The sequence below is a fragment of the Lissotriton helveticus genome, chromosome 7, assembly GCF_964261635.1.
Source record: "Lissotriton helveticus chromosome 7, aLisHel1.1, whole genome shotgun sequence".
NCBI classification, from domain to species: domain Eukaryota; kingdom Metazoa; phylum Chordata; class Amphibia; order Caudata; family Salamandridae; genus Lissotriton; species Lissotriton helveticus.
Window position 1 is genome coordinate 897178579 of NC_136068.1, and position 21386 is coordinate 897199964.

At 45.8% G+C, this 21386-nt stretch overlaps 1 protein-coding gene across 2 annotated transcripts in view; it reads right to left on the reverse strand.

Annotated features, from left to right (window-relative positions):
- Window positions 1-21386, reverse strand: part of MAT2B (methionine adenosyltransferase 2 non-catalytic beta subunit) — a 428529-nt gene that overhangs the window by 127878 nt on the left and 279265 nt on the right. For both annotated transcript variants that reach the window (XM_078653399.1, XM_078653398.1), the window contains exon 5: window positions 12933-13126. In XM_078653399.1, the coding sequence (XP_078509525.1) occupies window positions 12933-13126 (194 nt within the window). The remainder of the gene's footprint in view (window positions 1-12932; window positions 13127-21386) is intronic.

Below are 21386 nucleotides of genomic sequence, written 5' to 3' on the forward strand. Positions count from 1 at the left end.
TTTCTTGATTGCACAACGTTAGGTAAATGTTTCTTTTTATGTAGCTCATTTTAAGAGGCCTTGTTTGTAAGATGGTGTTCCACTGGCAGCCAAGAACACTGATGTGAAGTAATTTGCCCAGGATCACACGGTTACTTTGTTAAACTGTGGAAGCCAAAATCAAAAGTAATGAAATAGAAAAAAAATCTATTTCTTTACTTGTGTTATAATCACGGCACCCGCGCTTCTCTTTTAACATTAAAAGTAAAGCGCGGGTGCCGCGATTATAGCAAAAGTAAAGAAATAGATGTTTTTTCTATTTCTTTACTTTTGCTACAATCGCGGCACCGGCTCTTTACTTAAAGGTAAAGCGCCGGTGCCGCGATTGTAGCAAAAGTAAAGAACAAGCAAATGTTGTAACAGGTGGCGGCTGCACGCGTGCACGCAAGCTTGAGGCCACCAAAAGCCTGGTGGTGGCACTTTCAAAAGCTGCTTACAAAATGTCTCTCCGACAGCGCATGCACTGGCTCAGGCAAGACCTAAAAAGGATGACTACCAAAAGACGCTGAGGGCCTGGGTAGAAGCAAGAAATGCCCCTGAACTGGTGGCAGAGACAGTTGGGGATGGAGATGGGCGGTGTTTCCAGCTAGGGAAGGGGTGCCGTCCCCCCCTTGCAGTAGAGTCTCTTCTTCCAAAGACCTGTCCCCCAGAGAGCTGGAAGACAGGGAGAGAAATAGGGTGCACAAGCTGGAGATGGCCAAGCTCAAGATGAAGGGTCAGAGGGAACTAGAGAATAACAGGCTGTCCTTGGAGCTCGAGAGAGAGAGAGAATGAGATAAGAGCATCAGTTGAGAATAAGGGAGCTTGATTTGGAGCTCGAGAGGCTTGAGGCCATGAGAGTCTCAGCCCAGCAACAAGAATTTGTATAGCTCAGGAAGCGTGCTTTGCTGAGTTGGAGGTGTAATCCAGCTCAGATGGTGGCAGTAAAATTGAATTTTCTAGTTCTAGTGCTGAGAGAGTAGTACACACACCCAAAGATGTAGCGCCTGACTTGAAGGAGGGGGTTAACATACACCAGGAGGTTCCAGGACATGAGGTGGCTCTAGTGGTGCGCAGTATCCCGGAGGTAAATTGGGAAACTGATGCAGGGGATCATGGTCCTAATGGTGGGAGGGACACTCTACTGACTCTAGATGAGAGGTGCAGGGAGAGGGGTTCCCCCAAGGTTGAAGTCCTGGTATGAGAGTGTGAAGACCGCCCAGAAGAATGTGAGTTGAGTGACAGAGACAGTTAGGTGACAGAGACAGTCCGATACTGTCTTGCCAATCTCAGGAGAGTGGTGTGGAGTATGTGTGCGAGGCACTGGATGGTGAGATGAAGGATAGTTTGGTTAACCCTTGTAGGGGGCTCTGTGATCCAATTGTGGGAGAGCATATTGTAAGTCCCTGTTTTCCAGAGCTATGCCAACACCTGTTGGAGAGTGAGTTCTCTGACCCCAGGGAGCTCATCAGGGAGGCAGACCTTTTGGTAGATTCCAGAGGCTCTGAAGAGGCATTGGGGAGTGACCCTAAGGGGAGTGGCAAAATGTAGTAAATTAGTCCAGGCAAGTAGGTATATTTTAAATGTATTTATTAAGATGTTAAGTTAGTCAAGATCTAGTCAAAATCTAGCCCCACCAGGAGCAACCAGCAGGTAGCTCAGCCCCATCTAAACTGTCATTATTCACTCAGCAGTACTGAACATTCTATATTACATCACAGCACTGAAGCATTCTATTGGCCATCACTTAGATGGTAGGAACTTATATAAGGAGACATTATTCATAAATTATAACATATCTCCTTTTCTCTGAAGGTGAACAGAAAATTTTAAAACATAAGTTTGGAAGAGAAAAGTATACATACCCATCAATACCCACTGACACAACTACTGGCCAGGCAAATGTGTCAGAAAGAACAATAGAGCATGTGGAAATAGAGATAAGAGCAATTAAAAATATAACATTCTCATATATTTCTTTACATTTCCTTAGATTAATATACTATATTTATTCCTCCTCTTTCTCATTAGAGAGTAAAAAGGAAAGAACAGCTCAACAACCACCCCTCACATATCTAACTCAAAGAAGAGTATGTAAGGAGAAGGACGTCAAGAAGAAATTAGAAAAACTGAATGAAAGCATAAGAAAGAACAGATAGTGACTTCTCATACTATTCAATAAACAGTATCAACATAAGAATAAGATAAATATTGAGCAAATAGAAGTTGAAACTCATATAGATAATTTGGAGAATTAAAGATAGAAAAGGGAATAGAGAACCCTAACCCTTAATAAAACATTGAAATGTTGACTGTAATATATCTATATTAACAACAAAATAGAATAAATTTTAGTAGAGTTAATTAGATGATATATTCAGCAAATAGAAGTTGAATCAATACGTTGAAATATTGACAGGAATACATCCATATCGATAATCTAAAGGCTGAATTTTGATAATAAGTGAGGTAATATTAAAAACTTCACAAACGTCACAATTGAATAAACATTGATAATTAGGAAACTTCGAGATATTGTGTGATTACTGAAAATAAGACTACTCTAAGTGTCTCACAGCAATACATGTATCTTGAATATTGAGAAGTATTTCCTCTTGTGCCGTCTAAATTTGAATTGAAATGTGAATTCCCTAAGGGAATTTTTAGAACACATGTACGTAGCTTGAAAATCGAATTGAAATGTATCTTCCCAACTAGGAAACATTGTAATAATGCATATACATAGATAGTTGAAGATTTGAACACGTGCACGTAACTTGAAAATTGAATTGAAATGTACTTTCCCAACTAGGAAACATTGTAAAATTGTACATACATAGATAATTGAAAATTTGAACATATGCACGTAAGTTGAATAATAATTTGAAGTGTGCATTCTCTACAATAAATAAACTGTACGCATAACTGTATTACTGTACTTATATAGACTGTACCGTGCTTGAAATAATAATAGTTTTACTGTACACTAATAAGAGATTTCAGAACAAGTCTACCAATATTGAAGTTGATGACAAAATTACATATGTAGTAGAAATGATTGATATTCACTTTAAACTTGTCATTAGATGGTAGTATGGTGCAGTGATAGAATAATTACACTTAAAACATATAGTAGGTGATCTTCATGAATTACAGAACCACTAAGATGAGATTGCAGTCCATAATAAGTCAGTGAAAATGAAATTGTCATATGCATTTGAAAATTTTGACTAAAGGACTGAAAATTGAAAAGCTATTGAGACATTTTCAGTAAAAATGTGAATAATAGTCACTATATGGCAGGCTTGCACTGTAATCAATGAGGAGAAATACGAAGAACAACATTTCTGAATTTTGAATAAAGTTATGCTGGAGGTGTGCTCGAGTTTAGAAGTATTCCCATGAGACTTACAAACATTTTTGCCATTGATACATAAATGTCTTGTCATTAGGGTTTTCCTCTACAATGAAGATAAACTTGTTACCTACGCTGGATATGCGCTCCTTTTTACATAAAATACAGTTAAGTTGAATACACGCTCGTGATGTGATACACCAGCTTTCCTTCATTAGGCAGCACACAGTGGCTGTGAACCTTCGAGACTGCGCACAGGATGATCCATCATAAAATGAAAGGAAGCACGTATTTCACACTGTGCCGGGTGGTTGCAGGCACGTACATGCTGCGAGGCGTCTGACAGCAGCAGTGTTGTTAGCGTAGTCGGAAAACGTCACAAATAGATCACCAGAGGCTGGAGGTGATGACAAAGAGCGAACAAACCCTGAAGAGCTTCACCATTACCCTGTGTGATTCTAAATACGTCATCATTAGGAAGGTGGCGCTGAAATGGAGAAGAGCTCTCTTGACCAACCGTCACTGACACACCACGGTGAGATAATGAATTGTCTCGCACAGTATCCGTCAAAGCTGGCTTTCAGTTCGGTTTAGGGTCATTAAATTGCTTTTATTTCTGCCAAACACACATGCTTCCAAATAGACTGAGAGCTAGGGAAGACAGTCAATTTAAATATGTATAGACACAATTCAATACAGGAATGCTTCCTCTGAAAACGGTCTTGAACAGCAGCTTGATGTAAACTTTGAAAGGTGTTTTTTGTCTAAAATTAATAGTTGAAAGAGAAGTGTGGCATAAGTACGTTGGGGACGACTGGTGAAATGGTCACTGGTGGGGCTAGGTGCCAGAGTCTTCTTTGAATAAGGTAAAAAATTGAATTAAAACACTTGCCTTTTTGTCGCTTGAATCTTGTTTGAAGTATTGAGTTGAAGTCCTAGAGAGTTAGCTGTGACGCTGAAACTCCAGTTGAACACGTAGAGGGTAAGTTCAAATCGTCGCCATCAAAATGTAGTAAATTAGTCCAGGCAAGTAGGTATATTTTAAATGTATTTATTATTATGTTAAGTTAGTCAAGATCTAGTCAAAACCAGCAGGTAGCTCAGCCCCATCTAAACTGTCATTATTCACTCAGCAGTACTGAACATTCTATATTAAATCACAGCACTGAAGCATTCTATTGGACATCACTTAGATGGTAGGAACTTATATAAGGAGACATTATTCATAGATTATAACACTCAGGTGACTTACAACCCAGAGTGGTGGTAGTGGTTCAGAGTAGCCCAGCTAGGACCCGTGGTAGTGGGAGGGATGTAGGGCCTCACGTCCTGTCTTCAAGGAGGAGTGAGACTGGTATTTGTCCCAAAAGTGCACAACCTCAGTCTCAGGGTCTGGATGATTCCTTAAGGGAACACCAAGTACAGGAACTAGTCTGTCCTGATGGGCCGTCCATTAAGGGGGGATACCTTAGTGTCTGGTGAACTAGGAGTGTCTGTAAGCAGATCTCCATCAGTTCTGGTGTCTGGAAGTGCCACTCCTAAGTGGAGGGTGCAGAAGTCCAGATTGAGGGGAGAGAGGGGGAAAGAGACCCCAGTGGAAAAAACAGTGGGTCAGGGGCCAGCCAGAAGGGCTGAGTCCCCAAGGAGTCACCATGGTGACACCACTTCTGTCCTGGGGGATCTTCACGCACTGTCACATGGACAGGAGTTGGGAGATCTGCGCCAGGCAGACTGTCACACGACGCATGCGTTATGTGTCACCCTCGGGAAGGTATATGTACTCCCCAGGAAGTCCACAGGGGTTGGTCACTGGATTGTTAAACCAGGACCAGTGTCCCTACAGGTTGGCAGTATAAATATGGGGACCCAGACCCCAAAACTTTACATCACTTCTGGAACAACAAGACAAGCCTCTGGTAAGGAGAAGAACCAAGGAAGCTGTAGGAGTTGGACTGCCCCCTGCCAGTGTGCAGTGTTGCTGGGTTGGCCTACAGTGGGGTCTTCCGTGACAAGGAGAGGAGAAGGAACTTTCAAAGAACTTTCATCATCTTGCAGAATATTACTCCAAGGGCTTGAACTTGTGCTTGCCTCCTGCTGAAGTCTCAGGGACAAAAGACTTCACCACCAGCTCCCCTCTGATTTTCCTTGCTTGGAATTCTGTCTGCAGAAGCCTGCGTGTCGCTGGGAGTGCGACTCAATGAGAAGGAGTGTGTCGCAGTCGCAGCTGTTGCAACGCCGGAGAAGTGTGCCGCCGCAGCAGAGGTTGCCACCGCATCACCAGAGAAGCGTGCCTTCGTCAAAGCTGTTACCCGATGCATCACCGGAGAAGCGTGTCGCCCCAGCAGAGGTCACCGTCGCATCACCGGAGAACAGCGTTGCAGGGTCTGTCACGGCTTCAAAGTTCATCGCAAAGCGTGCATGCATCGTCTTCACGTCATCGCTTCGAGGCGCCATCTTGCTGCATCGTACCAAGGGGGTGAGCAGGGGTTATCCAGTAGTGTAATCCCCTTTCCCTGACTTAGAAGAAAGGGTCCCTATTTGGTCAAAGGTACCTACCTCTGCCAACTAGAGACCCCCAGTTCTAACAGTATATATGTAACTTTAAGAAACATATTTAGAAAAAATTGTTTTAGACAAGTGGTAGGAATACCGTTAAGATAAAAATTATCAAAAAATGTAATAAAATACAGATGTATTAAATCACATGCTGTTGCCTCTGTAGCAGTTGGTGGTCAAGATGTTGGGTATGTAGGGCCAATATTGAAGCGATATAGGTCAAGTAGGAATTTCTTGTGTTTTGATAGTTGGACTCCCCCTTTTGCTGGACTTTAAATAATTTCCTAGGGGGGGTACCTTTTCCCCTCATTGCTAAATTATCCTATTTCACCTATGCTACTGGCTATCTTGCATCTTTATTTGCCACAAAGGCAACGAGTGGAAAGAACAAAGGGTAAAGAAAAGGCTTCTGCAAGGAACATGAGGAGAAGAGATTAAAACTGAAGATTACCTGAAGCTACACAAGAGACCTAATACTAAAACTGAACGTACACAAGTGTAACCTGAAGGAATTAAAACACCCTAAAGGCCCCACCGGTGTCTCTTACAGATGACAGTCTGCAGTTTGGGGCATGTAACCTTATTTTCAACTTTTTATCAACAAGCAAAGCAGACTTTCTGTGGAATTTTGTACCAACAACAGAGAAGATGGCCTGTGCAGCACCTCATCGTTTACCAATACACGAGGAATGTAACTGACAGCCCTGCTGGTGAAAGGAATACAGTTAAGTGTCAAGCTGAGAAGAACAGGAGGTGAGCAATTGGCAGCACTTCATTGCTCTGACATATTGGTGATGTCACCAGTGACAACCTGCTTCATTTGCCAAGTGGTTGTTTTATCCTGACTCTGAGAATGCAAGAAATCACAGGCAATGAGTGAATTTTGTCCCTTACCCCTAAATTGGATACCGTTGGTAGTGCAAGGGTTGTTGCACATTTAAAAAAGGCCGTATGGGCTGCCGGGCACTTCTCACTAGACGCGTGTGAAGTGCAGTAGAAGTCAAAGAAGACACATGGTGCTGTGAACTCACAAGTGTGGAACTCACGGCCGGTGGGAGCTGTCACATCAGCATTATTTTGCATTTTGCTGAAGTTGCATGTGATGGAGCATGCGTAGCTTTGCAATGCTGTTGGAAAGGGGAAAAAAGGACTAGAACGGGAACGGCATCAGGAGATTGCCAGGTTAAGCTCACGCAGTATAGAGGCACCGTAATATGGCTGCGTGTGTTGGTGTTGGGCAGCAGCATGTATCATGTCCCTGCTGCGTCATATTCCTGACCTGCAACCTTGTCTTCAGCTCATTCTACTGACACTAGATGAAGAATACGTATGGGAAAGAATCAAACTGTTGTGTAGCCCATTCCTTGTATGAAGTACTTTCTGCAAGCTTTCCTGACCAAACCGTTTGGGTAAGGGGTTTTGGAACTGCGCTGAGGGACACAAAGCAAAGTCCAGGCGTGGACCATCACTTTTCTTCCTTTTCCATTTGATCAGAAATGTCCACGCAGGAGGGTTTAGTCACCTCAGTGGTTTCGGTTGACAAATTCTTTTTATTTGCATATTTACAAATGTAGTTTTATGAACATCTTCAGGTGAGCAGTCATGGACTTTTTGTATGCTATATGAATTTGTGCTGACATTTATTTGTGTACCATTCTTAATTTTGAATGTTTAATTTCTGCAATGCTTATTTTGCCATTGACTATATTCCATTATGGTTGGCATTTACAGCAAGCATACATTTTTAGAAACAGTATCTGTTCATTTGATTAATAAATGTTATCCTTAAATTTCTAAGTAGTAAACCCCAGTGTGCTGTTTGTGTGTTAGGCAGTATACGGTGTGAGTGTTGCACCTTATGCAAATGTTACTTATGTTTCTTGTTGTGGAGGTTATGTTTTTCACCCAAATGTTGCTTACTATTACTTGTGTTGGGTCAGGTTTATGGCATCCCAAACAATTTTCAGTTACTTCTGATGGGGCAGGGAAGCTTCAACCCAAACTGTACTTACATTTAATGGTGCTGGGGCATGTTGGTTGCTCTCAAAACCTGCTTAATGTTTCTGGTTATGGGTGAGTCTTTTGTGCTCAAATTATACGTGCTTTTGCTTTTACTTGGGCATGAGTGTTCATACCCAGACATTACATACTGTTGCTGATGATGGGGCACATCATTGCACCCAAACCATACATGCTTTTACTTTTATTCAGGCATGAGTGTTTACATCCAGACATTTCTTACAGTTGCTGGTGATGGGGCACCTGTTTTGCACCCAAACTGTACTTACATTTATGTTGCTGGTGATAGGCATTTAAGTTGTACCTTAACCATACTTACGTTTACATGTATTGGGGAATTTTTACTTGCACCCTAAAGTTACATTGTGATGGGTTGGCGAGTTCCTACCCAAACAATATTACATTACAACTTCCTACTAGTACTGTTGATGGGGCATTTTTTGTGCACCCAACCCTTTTGCTTTGGGGATATGTATTGCACTTTCTGAAATCTTCTTGTGTGGTTGGTTGATAAGGCAGATGTATGGCACCCTGTGGGGCACGCTTATTGCACCTTTGTGCTAATATGTAGAGCTGGTGACTTTAGTGTGATGTATGTATGTGTCATTCTTGACCTTGTATCATTATTTCCTTTCCTGGTCCATTTTTTTTATGTATTGTAGGATTTAATTTTTACACCATATGTCTTCTTGTTATGATTTTGAGTATTACCATATTCTGTAATAAAATAATTTATTACCCTGTCTTGTGCTCATCCCATGGGTTTTATGTATTACTTTCTTACTAGGATTTGCATTTTCTATTTTTTCCATTCAAAAGGGAGGTGTGTGGTATCTTCATGTCTTGGCCATGCTTTCTCTCCTTAGTTATATGCCCCCTGCTGCTCAGCCAGAGTGACTGTTATTTGGAATGCGTGGGCTGAGCAGCAAGAACGCTGCTCTCGGTGGGGCCTTACCGCTTACCTACTACCACCTTCTACTTGTAACCTGAGACTACTAATTTGAGAGTAAACCTTATCCTGTTTCACCATACTACTGGCTAGCTTGCATCTTCATTTACCACAGTGGAATCCAAGCCACAATGAACTGTGGACTTGACTGCATGACAATCATCTTGGATGGCCTGGGCAAGGAGTGAACAGAGATCTTCTGAGACCTCAGGGAGAACTTGAGCCACAGAGTCCCAAAGGGCATGGGAATAGCTTTCCAGGAGGTAGGTAGCATTTACAGAACAGAGAGCTAGGCTGAAGGAAGAAAAATGTGCTTCCCAAATGTATACACCTGTCTGGAGTAATCAGAAAAGTGTTGGGGTTAGATCTGCCTGTGGATGCCTGCACCACTGAACGTTTGGAGGAAGAGTGCTGAGAGAGGTAAGCAGGGCCGCCCAAGGCAGGGTGATGGCGTCTGTCAGTTGACTGTGGGGCCAGAGCAAGGTTTGGCCCAAACCCTCAACAAGGTCTTGGTCAGTGCCTCATTAAATGGTAAAAGGAGCTCATAGAATTTTCGCCTCGGCTGGAGGACTGCTGTGAACACATTACTCTTGACCTCCAAGGTTGAGAGCTAGAGGACTCAAGGACTTCAACCGTCCTAGGATTTACCATGGCATAGGAAGAGGATTCCTCTGTGGCCGGACCAGGGGGTGAAAGAAGAACAGTTTCAGTGTAGGTATCGAGACCCGTAGCCTCCTACAAGTCTTAACGGTTGACATCTTGATAAGGTTGAGCAAACTTATCACCTGTGTTATAATCATTGTCTGAGTCTGTGCCGAAAAGGGAGAATCGGCTGTGTATTTTTTCCTTGTGGAGGCTGTAGGTCTAGTGGGGGAAGCGGTGCCTCAACTGTTGTTGGGTGCGGTTACGGTTGAGGTCAGACTGGTGCCGACTCAGAGGTGCAGAGTACCATAGGTATCTTCGCGTTTAGCATCAATGGATTTGCCACCAGAGCAAAGTTCCAGGGATTGGCATTGACTATGGCACCAGAGACAGGGTCAGGCTTGGAGCGGAGGAGTCGTGACAGGCTCGAAGGGTCCAGAAGGTGCCAAGGAAAAAGCGGTTGGTGGCATTCCAGATGGAAGGCTTCTCGGCTCTTTGGGGCCCGAAGGTGCAACCAAGTGAGTTAACAAGGCTTCAAAGAGTCGGAGCATGGTCCCACGGACCTCTTCGATATGTTTTGGAGTGTTGAATGGCCCTGGAAACTCAGTTTGTACCAGAACCCATTGCGGGATCGGCGACGATGTGTAGTGACTCCAGGAGCAAGATCGATATGCATGGGACACCCCCACTCAGGTGAATGCGAGAGGGACTAGAGTCTTGCTTGACTTTTTCATGTTTCTTCTCTGAATTACTGGAAGATTTAGAACTCGACTGAAACCATTATCTGGAGCGGATTCAGCGACTCCTGGAACAAAAAGGATACCAGGGTTGAACCTTGGACTTAGATCGTGACTTAGACTGGTTATGTTGGTGTCTTCCTGTGCTTTGTGATGTAAAGCTTTGCCACGCTGTCCCTGATGGCCTTCGGGTTCTTCGATGCACAGTCATTGCAGGCCTTAGAGTCGGGACTCTATCACAAGCACACCTGAGGGAGATCTATCACAGAATTTTATTTGTGACAGTCGCTACAGGGCTTAAAGCTTCGTTTTTGGGAGTGACACCCCTTGCACACTGAGAAAGTCAGACAAAAATATTGATCTATGAGTTTCTGAGAGATGAGAGGGTTCCGGATCCGCGTCTGGTGGTGCGGAAAGTAAGGAACGGACATCAGCATGCAGGACCACTTATCTACCTGTAGCATGAGCTACGATTCAAGTAATATTCTGTGATGCAATTAGGGAAAACAGAAATAACTATAATATATATAATTTAAAAAATAACAGAACTATAGCCAGTGAGTGTGTGAAACTATTTAAAGTGTTCACATCTACAATTCTGTAGGAGGATGTTGATGGGCAGTCCAATGAGAAAATGGCTAAGTCCAGCTGAACTACAGTGACCACACGCATAAACAGGCTGTCCATTTTTGTGTATGTGTATATTGTGGGGTATGTGTTGTCTGGCTGTTTGATGACATGAGCTCTCGCTAGACAGCTAAACCTCAATGTAAGGAAAAAGTATAAAGGGCTGACAACTCATTACTTCTTGTTCATGTTTAGAGCAATGTTCAACTCTTTTCGTAAAGGAGACTGGCAAAGTCTGAATTTAGTTTTCAATTATCTTTTAAAGAATCATTGAACTTTCACTAGATAATTACGCAAACGCTGGCGGCAGAAAGAAATATTATCTTAATGGGCCTTTTGTCCACCTGAGTTTCTAAGTTCATATTATTCTGTTGAGCAGGTTGTGTCCCAACTCTTGATAGAATCTACCTGTGATGGCCGCCATAGAAACTCTAGTGAGGGGGTGGAGGGAGGGGATAAAGGAGATGTTATTTTTTTTAAACTTGCCTATCCAGTCGCTGGCTCATCAGTGCTCCTCCTCACTCCTGATGCTGTCCCAGAAGTCCGCCCCAACAGCCCCCCCACGCAATCCAGATGCTGCTCATAGTATGAGAGCAGCTCCAGGATTGGTCTGAGGAACCTTGTTTGCCTCTCATACTGTGCCTTTGTGCCTGTGGTGTTTCTCCAACCCGGCTGTGCAACTCGGGTTGGAGAAACCTAAGTGCGCATGTCTGTTTGGCTGGCATAAGACGAAAGCCAAACAGACATGCAAACTTTACAGTGCACACTACCCCCTCCTCCCTGCCATGCCAGGCCCCACCCCACCCCACCCAAGACTTCCCCAGTCAGTCAGTCAGTGGAAAAATAAATGATAATATTGTTATATTATCATTTTATTTTCCGCTGACTGATTAAGTGGGGCAAAGCTCCTCAGCCATTACAGAGGAGCCTCCCCTATAAAATCTGCTAATGGTAAATTCATCATTTTTCGCCGCTAGAGATTTATAATTGCAACACTGAAATTCACATCCAAGTGGAAGAAATATAGGAAGTACATAACAACCATTCAAAACGTTTTCCTCGCAAGGAGGAAATATTTTTATCGTATCAGCAATAAACACTTGATGTTTAATATATAGCGGAATCTGCGTGAATGCCAAAAAGAGGTGACCTTACATACTATTCATAGAAGGAAAAAACACTGGATTCTCAGTTGTAGATGTCCACAGCTTTACACTGTCCCTCTCAGTCATGTTTACCCAAATCAGCCAAATTAGACAATCTCTAACACTGCTTTAAACCTAGTTCATGGCTTTTAGCACATGATAGCACCACTTACCAGCAGCAGTTGAGAGCATTGATCCAGCACCCCTTACAACCCAAACTGATTTTAGGCAAGGGTCTACAAATGCTTTCCACAAGAGGGAAATTTAAGGCAGATGCAGAAGTGTGTCAATGGGTTATGGCTCAGCCTTAGCGGAATTTGATAAAGGCTCGATCAGTGACTGCCCCATTAAGATGTTTTCAGAAGTTCTATGGACTGGATTTTGTTATTAGTAATTGGGTACCTTGGATACCTGTGAGCACGCAGATTTTCATCTTGTCCTACAGAGAGAAAAGTGCAACAACGCAGACTACCTTACGACTCACAAGCAACTTAGAGAAAGCATTAGTTTTTAGGGAGAGTGCAGGTTTTGGGCATTTGTTTAGTTTAGCAGGGTGTTAAAGGCCATATCAATGACTATCAATCTATCTTCCCTTAAGCTTTCAACCCGTGAATATGACGTCAATTAGCATGAAGGTTGTATTAGGTGTAGTGCTACCTAAAAATAAATATGTTGGTAAAATGCTAAGTTCTACTCTCACTAACCCTCTCCAAAAACTGCTGAATCTCACAGTTCCTTTCCCTCACCCTGGATGCCTCCTTGGTACTTTATAAATATATTCTAAGATGAAACACATTGAAAAACATAAAGAACACATAGTTAAAATAAAGAAGAGCACTATAAAATACAATTAATAACAACATTCCTGCTTTTGACATCATTACCTCCAGTTTCCTTTGAGAAAGCTGCAGGCAAACAGTGGCCACATCCTTGGCGTGGGTAGGGTATCTCTGTTGCACGTGATCCAGACTGGCATACTTGTGGCTGTGTTGCACACTGTCAAACAGCACAGTCACTGGATTTTCATTCAGTCTTTCCACTTCTCCATACAGTGCAGGAACCCTCAGCACAGCAGCTCCTGTAAAACAGAAATTCATCTCGAGTTAATCTAGAAATTTCAGGACCCCTTTTTGACTAAATAACACACAGTAATTATTTTTCAGGTCTATCAGTGAATATTATGCGTCTCTTTTTTGTAATACTGACTACATATGCCACGCAAAGAGACAATGTAAAACCAATTCATTTCCCAAACCCTCTGATACAAATCAGAAGAACCGTAAGGAACCCATAAGACCTAGGAATCAATCCCACAGCATACGGCACATTATTCTATCCATCTACTTCATTCTGTCAGCTTCGATACCTGTTGAGACTTCTGTTAAATTTGTCTGTCTCAAAAGTGTTCACCAGGTGGCGCATTTTATGATGTGCTGATATTATTCCTGTACACCGAGTGTGGTGGAGTATCACAGTCCCCCTTTGGGCTCACTGTTTAGAGCACTCATTTTACTCTTGCATAAAGCACTGTATTCTGCGGAACTGCTATGCTTTTCTACCCTGTGTCAGGGCCCTGCTTCCGCAGTGCAGATGCACACACAATCCTTTCAATCCGCACCACTTTTAAGTGCCAGACATAAGCCACACTTCCTAGAAGTCCCCAGTGTAGGAAGCTAGATCTCTATATAGGGCATCAAAATGAGGTACAATGTGCAGAGTCTAGGTGGCCCTTACTGGCTTACAGGGGTTATGATAACAATCCCAAATGCTCTCTTTTGTGGTAGTGTGGGCAAGCAGTTGGGCTTATCAGAGGATAGTGTTAAGCATTTATTGCACATACATAGTCAGAAAGTGGGGGGCACACTAAGAAATCGGACACCAATTTATAAAAAAAAAAAACAGATTTCTACACAAATTTAAACACCAAGATCATCTTAATCAAGTACTTTGTGAGATAATTTTTCAAGACTTAGAAATGCACTGTATTGTATCCTTAAATCTGTGATGTTATCCTATAGAGTAAAACTTACTGCATTCGGTCACTTGGCAACGACTTGCAGGACTTTTCTTCTGGAGTTTAGGTAAGTATGGGGCAAGGTCCAAGGCTGCACCAACAGGTCACCTCGGTCGGCTCTGGGGCGTCCAAGTGCAGGGGTGGTTTTCGGCATCAGGTGCCCTGTTTAATCCAAAGGGGAACGGTACCTGTCAAAAGAGGTTGCAAGCAGGGACTAGGGGGCCTATCTGGCAGACCTACAGGGGGGCTCAAGTCTTGAGGGTCTTGAGCAGACAGGGACACAATTGGTCCACTTGAACTTGGGCTGGGGGGCTCATGTGCAGTGGTGCAGTGTCTGGTGGGTTACTCTGCTGAAGACTCTTGCTGTTCTCATTTCCTGCAGAAACAGGATGCATGCGGCGACTGGGGGACCAGTCTGGCCAAATCCAAGGGTGGGTTCAGCTCTTGAAGGTCTCAGGACCCCATTGGCACCATTGCCGAGTGCCGGTGCAGGGGGCTTTGAGGCATTGGGTAGCAGTTGGTTAGAGGCACACTCTAGGACTTGGTAACCTGGTGAAGAGGGGAAAAAAAGACAGCAGGGCCACTGTCGGTGCTGGCCTGGTGGATCCAGACGTCTCTCGATGGTTATCTTGCTTTGTGCTATCAGAGGCAGGACTGGACCATCAACAAGCCTTGGTTGCTGCAACTCCTCCGGTTCCTAGGGTATTGGTGCTTGGCAGGTCCTGGCGTCTCCAAACTTGGCACGGAGATTAATCTGACCTCCTGGAGCACTTAAACCTTTCTCTTGTTGCGCTGCTCCTTTAGTGATGCCGATGGCCAGCAACATAGTGGACCAGCAGATGTTTGAGGTGCCTGCTGATGCAGGGGAGCAGTTCCACTACTCCAAGCGAGATCTTTCTCTGTTGTTGAGGTCCTGGGCATTCCCCTAAGTGTTTTGGGAAGTGTGTCCAGCTCTTGGCAAAGTCGGTCCCAGCGATAGTTGAAGTGCAAGCAGAAGGGCAGGGTTTTGCACCAATCCATGGTGCAGGTCATTAGTTCTCGCTCTCTTCGGTCCTCCTCCTTTCTTCCTTTGTTCCCAGTAGTCAAATCGGATTTCAATGTGTCAGGGGGCCACCTAAATACTCATTTAGGTGAGCGAAGGGTAGTAGCCAGTGGGTTACTTACCCTTGGGGTCACTATACCACCTAGAGGACAACTTCTTGTGGGGAGTGGGCCTCACCCTGTCCCAGAGTTCTTAATTCCATCACACACAAGATGGTGGAATCCAAATTTTTGTGTTCACTTCAGGCTGCCCACCCTAGAGGTGTGTCTAGCCTGGCAGTGGAACACACCTCCTGCTTAGCTCATTTCCTGCTTCTCCGGTTGCAAAAAGAGACTCAGGGCAGGGGTGGAATCTTCCAGGTCTGGGGGAAGGCAGGCTTGCATATCAAAAGCAATATGCTCTTTGAAGCTTCCAGCCTTGACATTCTAATTTACTAGCCTACTTGCTGGAGGTGTAAACAACATCTGCCAGAGCAGGCATTGTTTCTGACCTCCGACAGCGGGGCTCTCACTTTTTAGGGGGTCAGAAACTAGTCTGTCGAGGCAGGCTGGACCAGACTAGTCAGCCAGCACACTAGAGGACTAGTACGTTTCAGGGGTACCTCTAAGGTACTCTCTGGGTGCATGTATTCATAAATCCATCACTGGGATCAGTATGGGTTTATTAATACAAGGTGTTTGATACCAAACACCACAGGTTTCAGTGAAGCCATTATGTAGTTGGGAAACTCGTTTTAACCAGTCCCCAGTACATACCTTAAGATGGCTTCCCTGTTCACTTATATCTAGTAATGAAACTAGACATTAAAAGGGTCTTATCTGCTCATAAAGATATGTCTTCACATATGCTATAATGTTATGTTATGTTATAGATGATTTGTAGCGCGCACAAATACTCAGGAGTGTCCTGGCGCTTAAAAAATTGACTGAGGCCTAGAGAGTAAAGTGGGATGGTTTAAAAGGTGAGTTTTAAGTAACTTCTTAAAAATGCGGAAATCCAGTGTGTGCCACAGTTTGTCAGGTAGATTGTTCCATAAGATGGATACTTTTACCGAAAGCGACTGGCCCCCATCCTACTGCGATGAAACCGGGGAGTGGTCATCAATCGAAGAGAAGCAGAGCGCAAGGAGCGGTCGGGATTATAAAAATCCACGTGCTTCTTGATGTAAGATGGTCCCAAGTCGTGCAGGGCTCTATGGGCCAGTGTGAGAGCCTTAAACTGCACCCGCTGAGCCACGGGAAGCCAGTGTAGGTCACGCAGGTGTAGCCTCACACTGGATCTCTTAGCGATATTAAATAAGAGTCTGGCCACCGCATTCTGAATCAATTCTAGTTTATTCATCAAGTAGCCGGGGAAACCGATGAATAAAGCGTTGTCATAGTCGAGCCGGGAAAGGATAAGGGCCCGAGCCACCATTTCCTTAGCCGGCCACGGAAGCATAGGAAACTACCTTCTCAGAATCTTAAGGGTGCCAAAACAGACACCCGTACGTTTTTTGATATGGTCTGAAAACCGAAGATTATCTCCGAACCATACCCCTAAATTCTTTCCTGGGCCACCCTCAGAGCATGGACAAGGGAAATCCGGAGGCCACAGGGCTTCTCTGAAGAGCGGAGGGAACTGGCCATACAGCAATATCTCGGATTTCTTTTCATTGCACTTGAGTTGGGCCTGTGCCAACCATGTGAACACAGCTGAGAGGCACCTCTGTGCAACACCAGTGCCCAGGTCGGAGCCTTTCTAAGTGAATAGTAGCTGGGTGTCATCGGCGTATGCCATGATTTTGGCGCCCAGCTCTTCTGCCAGGAAGATCAAAGGAGTCAGATAGATATTAAAAAGCAGAGGACTCAGGGTTGAGCCCTGAGGGACTCCGGTCGATAGCTTCCTGGCAGAGGATGAAAAGGGGGACATCCAGACCTGCTGGGTGCACTCATCCAAAAAAGATTTTAACCAAGCCCACACAGCACCAGAAATGCCAATGGTGGGGGGAGGAGCTACGCGAGCGTCCGTGATGGCCGCGTGAGCACAGAGCTCCCCGGACCTTCGCCACTCTTTGCACCTCATCCTGACCAAATCCTGAATTTCTGGACAGCTCGTTGCTGAGGAACCTTGGCTGATGCCATAACTCTTTTCAAATTTTGATTTGGACTTTGGGAACCGTAACCGAGTTGTTTTGAACTTTTGAGGCCCGCCCGAAGGTGAGCCGGGGTCTTGGTGGATTGTAACGCCGGGACAGAGTTGAACAACATCGGCGGAGGGGTTGTCCCCTAGTCGCCCTGCCTTAACTTTCAGTTTTGCTTTCGATTTCTGGCATTGTCAAACTGCGGAACAGCTCCCATCGGGATTCGGCCGGCTCGGTTGGCGTGTGCTTCTGGCTCCTTAGGCGATCGGTCTGGCTGCGATTCTGCTTTGGTCGAGCGAACCTGAAATTGTGGACTGTAGTCGCCTTGCCCGCTAGCGGCCATTTTCACCAGGTCCCACGGGTCCCGCCGGGGCGCATCTTCCAGCATGACTGCCAGGATCGACGTCGAGAAACGGAAGACTAAGACGCCCCTCCGAGGAGGCCCGGTCCAAACCAACGTTATGGACCGGTACACCTTATCCAAAGGTTCTCCTGGTGGCACCAGCCAGCCCCCGGGGGACCCTAAGGACGATTCCATCGACTCTACGGAGCTGTCTCTCCAGGATATCATGGGCGCCATTGCCAGTATTAAGGAGACCATAGGCCAACAGTATGAGGCTCTTGCCAGTAAAATCGACACGTGGCGATCGATATCACCCTGATCAGAGCTGACCTGGCTAAAACCAACGAGAAGGTGAAATCGTTGGACCTTAAGACTACTAGCCTTACGGCTGACGTATCTGAGCTTCAGACCGAGACTGGCACGCTGAAATCGGCTGATGATCTCCTGTCTCAACGGTTGGAGGATTTTGAAAACAGGGCAAGGCGCAATAACATTCGCGTCATAGGTGTTCCAGAGGATTCCAGAGATCTCCCGACTGATCTCCTGGTCGAGGATCTTGTCCTGAACCATCTTGCCCCTTCTGGTCTAAGCAAGTTCTTTGCCGTGGAATGTGCCCACCGAGTCCCGGGTGGTAAGCCCAAACTGGGCGCCCCTCCGAGGCCTATCATCGCAAAACTTTTTCATTATAGAGACCGTGATGGTATCCTGCAGGCTTCGAGGGTGGGCGCCCGGTGAAATTCGAGAATTCAACTGTCAACTTTTACCCGGACTTTACTCAGCTCGTCCAGAGGCAAAGGATGAGTTTTCAGGGGGTAAAGCGACGTCTTCGAGATCAGGACCTGAAATATGCAATGCTTTTCCCTACTAGGCTTCGTGTGGAGTACGAGGAACGGACGCTTTTCTTTGATCGACCGGAGCCTGTGAGTAACTGGATGGATTCACTGCCCGCCCGGAGCGATCGCACTGAGCACCCTGGTGGTGCCGAGGGTGGTGAGCCTCGCTAAACCTGATGACTCTGTCCCTCTTTCCCGATATTTGAGATTGGTCAGCTGGATTCTGGGGGTTTTTATATGTATGTTTCTACTTGCTGTTCTTCTTAGGGTGGCGGGGGAGAAGGGTCTCTCTCCTCCTCCGGGGTCTTTTTGTAGAATGGGACTGTTAGGGCGACAGGCACACTTCATGTTGGGGAGGATATTTAGTCTATTGCAGGGGTGCAGGGAGGGGGGTGTTGTAACGGGTGTTGGTGGGGGGGTGGGGGGCATGTTTGTAAGTTTGTTTTTTCTTCTCAAGGCGGCGTATTGGTTTTTTTCACTTTTCGAATGCTCTGCTCTCTGTGGGGTAACTCATGCATTATCTGTTGGGGTGGGGGGTAGTGGGTTGAGGTTGATGTCTTGGAATGTCAATGGATTGGGAGACCGTATAAAACGGGGTGTAGTGCTGCAATATCTGCGTCGCTTGTCGCCTGACGTTGTACTTTTACAAGAGACGCATCTGGTGGGAAATGTGTGTCGTGCCATGAATAGGTGGGGTTATCGGCTTGTTGCTCATTCGGGGTTTACCACTGGCTCTAGAGGGGTGGGCATTTTGGTGCGGTCTTCTCTCCCTTTCGAGATTGATGATGTGATCCTTGACGATAGAGGGTGCTACGCCACCCTCGCTGGTAGGTGGGAGGGTAGGACCCTAACTTTGCTCACTGTGTACGTTCCCCCGGGTCTCCAGGCTTCTACCTTCTCTGATATTGGTTGTTTGTTACTGGAACTCCCTGAGGGTACCCTCCTTGTGGGTGGGGACTTTAATGCGGTACTGTCTGGCACTTTGGATCGTCACCCCCCCAGGGATATTCCTACTTCCCAGTCATTGCTCCCTGGGTTCCTGGATACTTTTGGTCTGGTGGATTGCTGGAGACTGATGCATCCGACACAGAGTCAGTACACCTTTCACTCTGGGGCCCACGGGGGTCTTTCCAGACTTGATTACATTCTTATGCCCGCTGTCCAATCCTCTTCTGTCAGGGAAATCAAGCACTTGGCTCGGGGCATCTCCGATCACTCTCCATTGTGGTTCTGTATGGACACTGGGATGAGTGTTGAGGGACGAGTTGCCCCTATTAACCCCTGGCATTTGAGTAATCCCAAAACTCGTAACAGTTTGGTAAAGTCCCTAGACCTCTATTTCCTGGAAAACGAAGGGTCTGTTTCTTCCTCTATTTCCCTATGGGAGGCCTTTAAGACTGTTATCCGTGGACAGGCCCTATCCCTCATTGCAGAAGCCAAGAAGGTCAGGAATCAGGAGGTGGTGTGTCTGGAGGATGAGATATTGGGGTTGGAAGCTGACCTAGAATCCAGTGTCACCCAGGATAAACTCCACGCCCTTGCTCTGAAGCAGTTGGATTATAAATCTCTTGTTACTGATGCTGCCAAGTCGATGTCTAGGGAGCAACAGGGTAAACTGTATGATGTTGGGGATAAGGCGGGTAAACTGATTGCATGGCTTGATAAGAGGGAGAGAGCGAGTCGTGTGGTTCCTGTGATTCAGACTTTAGATGGTGTGAACGTGACTGACCCGAATGAGATAGTGGAGTGTTTTGCGCCTTATTTTCGTGGTGTGTACTCTCCGGTGTCTGACAGGGATGAGGAAGACTCATTTGTTGCTGCGCGACATCGCGTTGCCTTGCCTTTCTGAGGAAGATCGGAGGCGCATGGATGCCCCGCTGTCCGTGGATGAGATTGCTACAGCGATCCGTTCTCTCCGTTCGGGCAAGGCTATGGGCCCGAACGGCTTGCCTATTGAAATGTACAAACTACGGCCTGATATAATTGCTCCGTATCTCCGTGATATGTTTTTGGAGTCTCGTGACCTGGGCACTCTCCCTTGTGACCAGCGACTGGCAACGATCGTGGTCATTCCTAAGGAGGGTAAGCCTCTGGACCTTTGCTCTTCATACCGGCCCATCTCCCTGCTCAATGCGGAGCCCAAGGTTCTTGCTAAGGTCCTTGCTAACCGTCTGCTCTCTGTTATTTGTGACCTGATCCATCCGGATCAATCCGGTTTTATACCGCATCGCAACACTGCCCTTAACCTGCGGCGGCTGCACGGCGTTCTCGCGAGAGCTGGGTCTCTCTCGGAGCCGGCCATCTTGGCCTCCCTGGACGCCACGATGGCATTTGATACGATCGAATGGCCTTATCTTTGGGCCGCCCTTGCGAAATTCGGTTTTGGTTCGGAATTTGTTGGATGGGTGCAACCGTTGGCGCAGGTTGTGATGAACGGTCGGGTGTCCGCGCCCTTTGTTCTTGGGAGGGGCACCAGACAGGGGGTGCCCGCTATCCCCCCTTCTTTTTGCTCTGGCATTGGAACCGCCTGCGGCCTGGCTCCGATGGGAGCCGTCGATTAAGGGCATCCGGTGGGCCCCAGAGTTCGAGGACCGAGTTTCGTTATACGCAGACGATATTCTTTTGTATCTCACTTCTCCTTGTAAGTCTCTCAACGTCTTGTTTGACGTCCTTTCTTCGTTTGGTAGGAACTCCGGATTGATCATAAATTGGTCGAAATCCTGTGTCTATGCCATCTCGGGTGGCCTTCCCTCGTTGCCAAGTAGATTCCCCATTCAGATTTCTCGTTCTGGTTTCAGGTATTTAGGAATTTTTATATCTCTGGATCGGGCTGCCCGCTATGAACATAATCTCCTTCCTCCTCTCCGTCGGTTGAGACTAGACGTGGCGCAGTGGCGTAAATTGCCGTTGTCGCCACTCGGCCGCGCCGCACTTTTTAAAATGATGTCCCTGCCTCGATTTCTGTATGCTCTCCAGAATTCGTT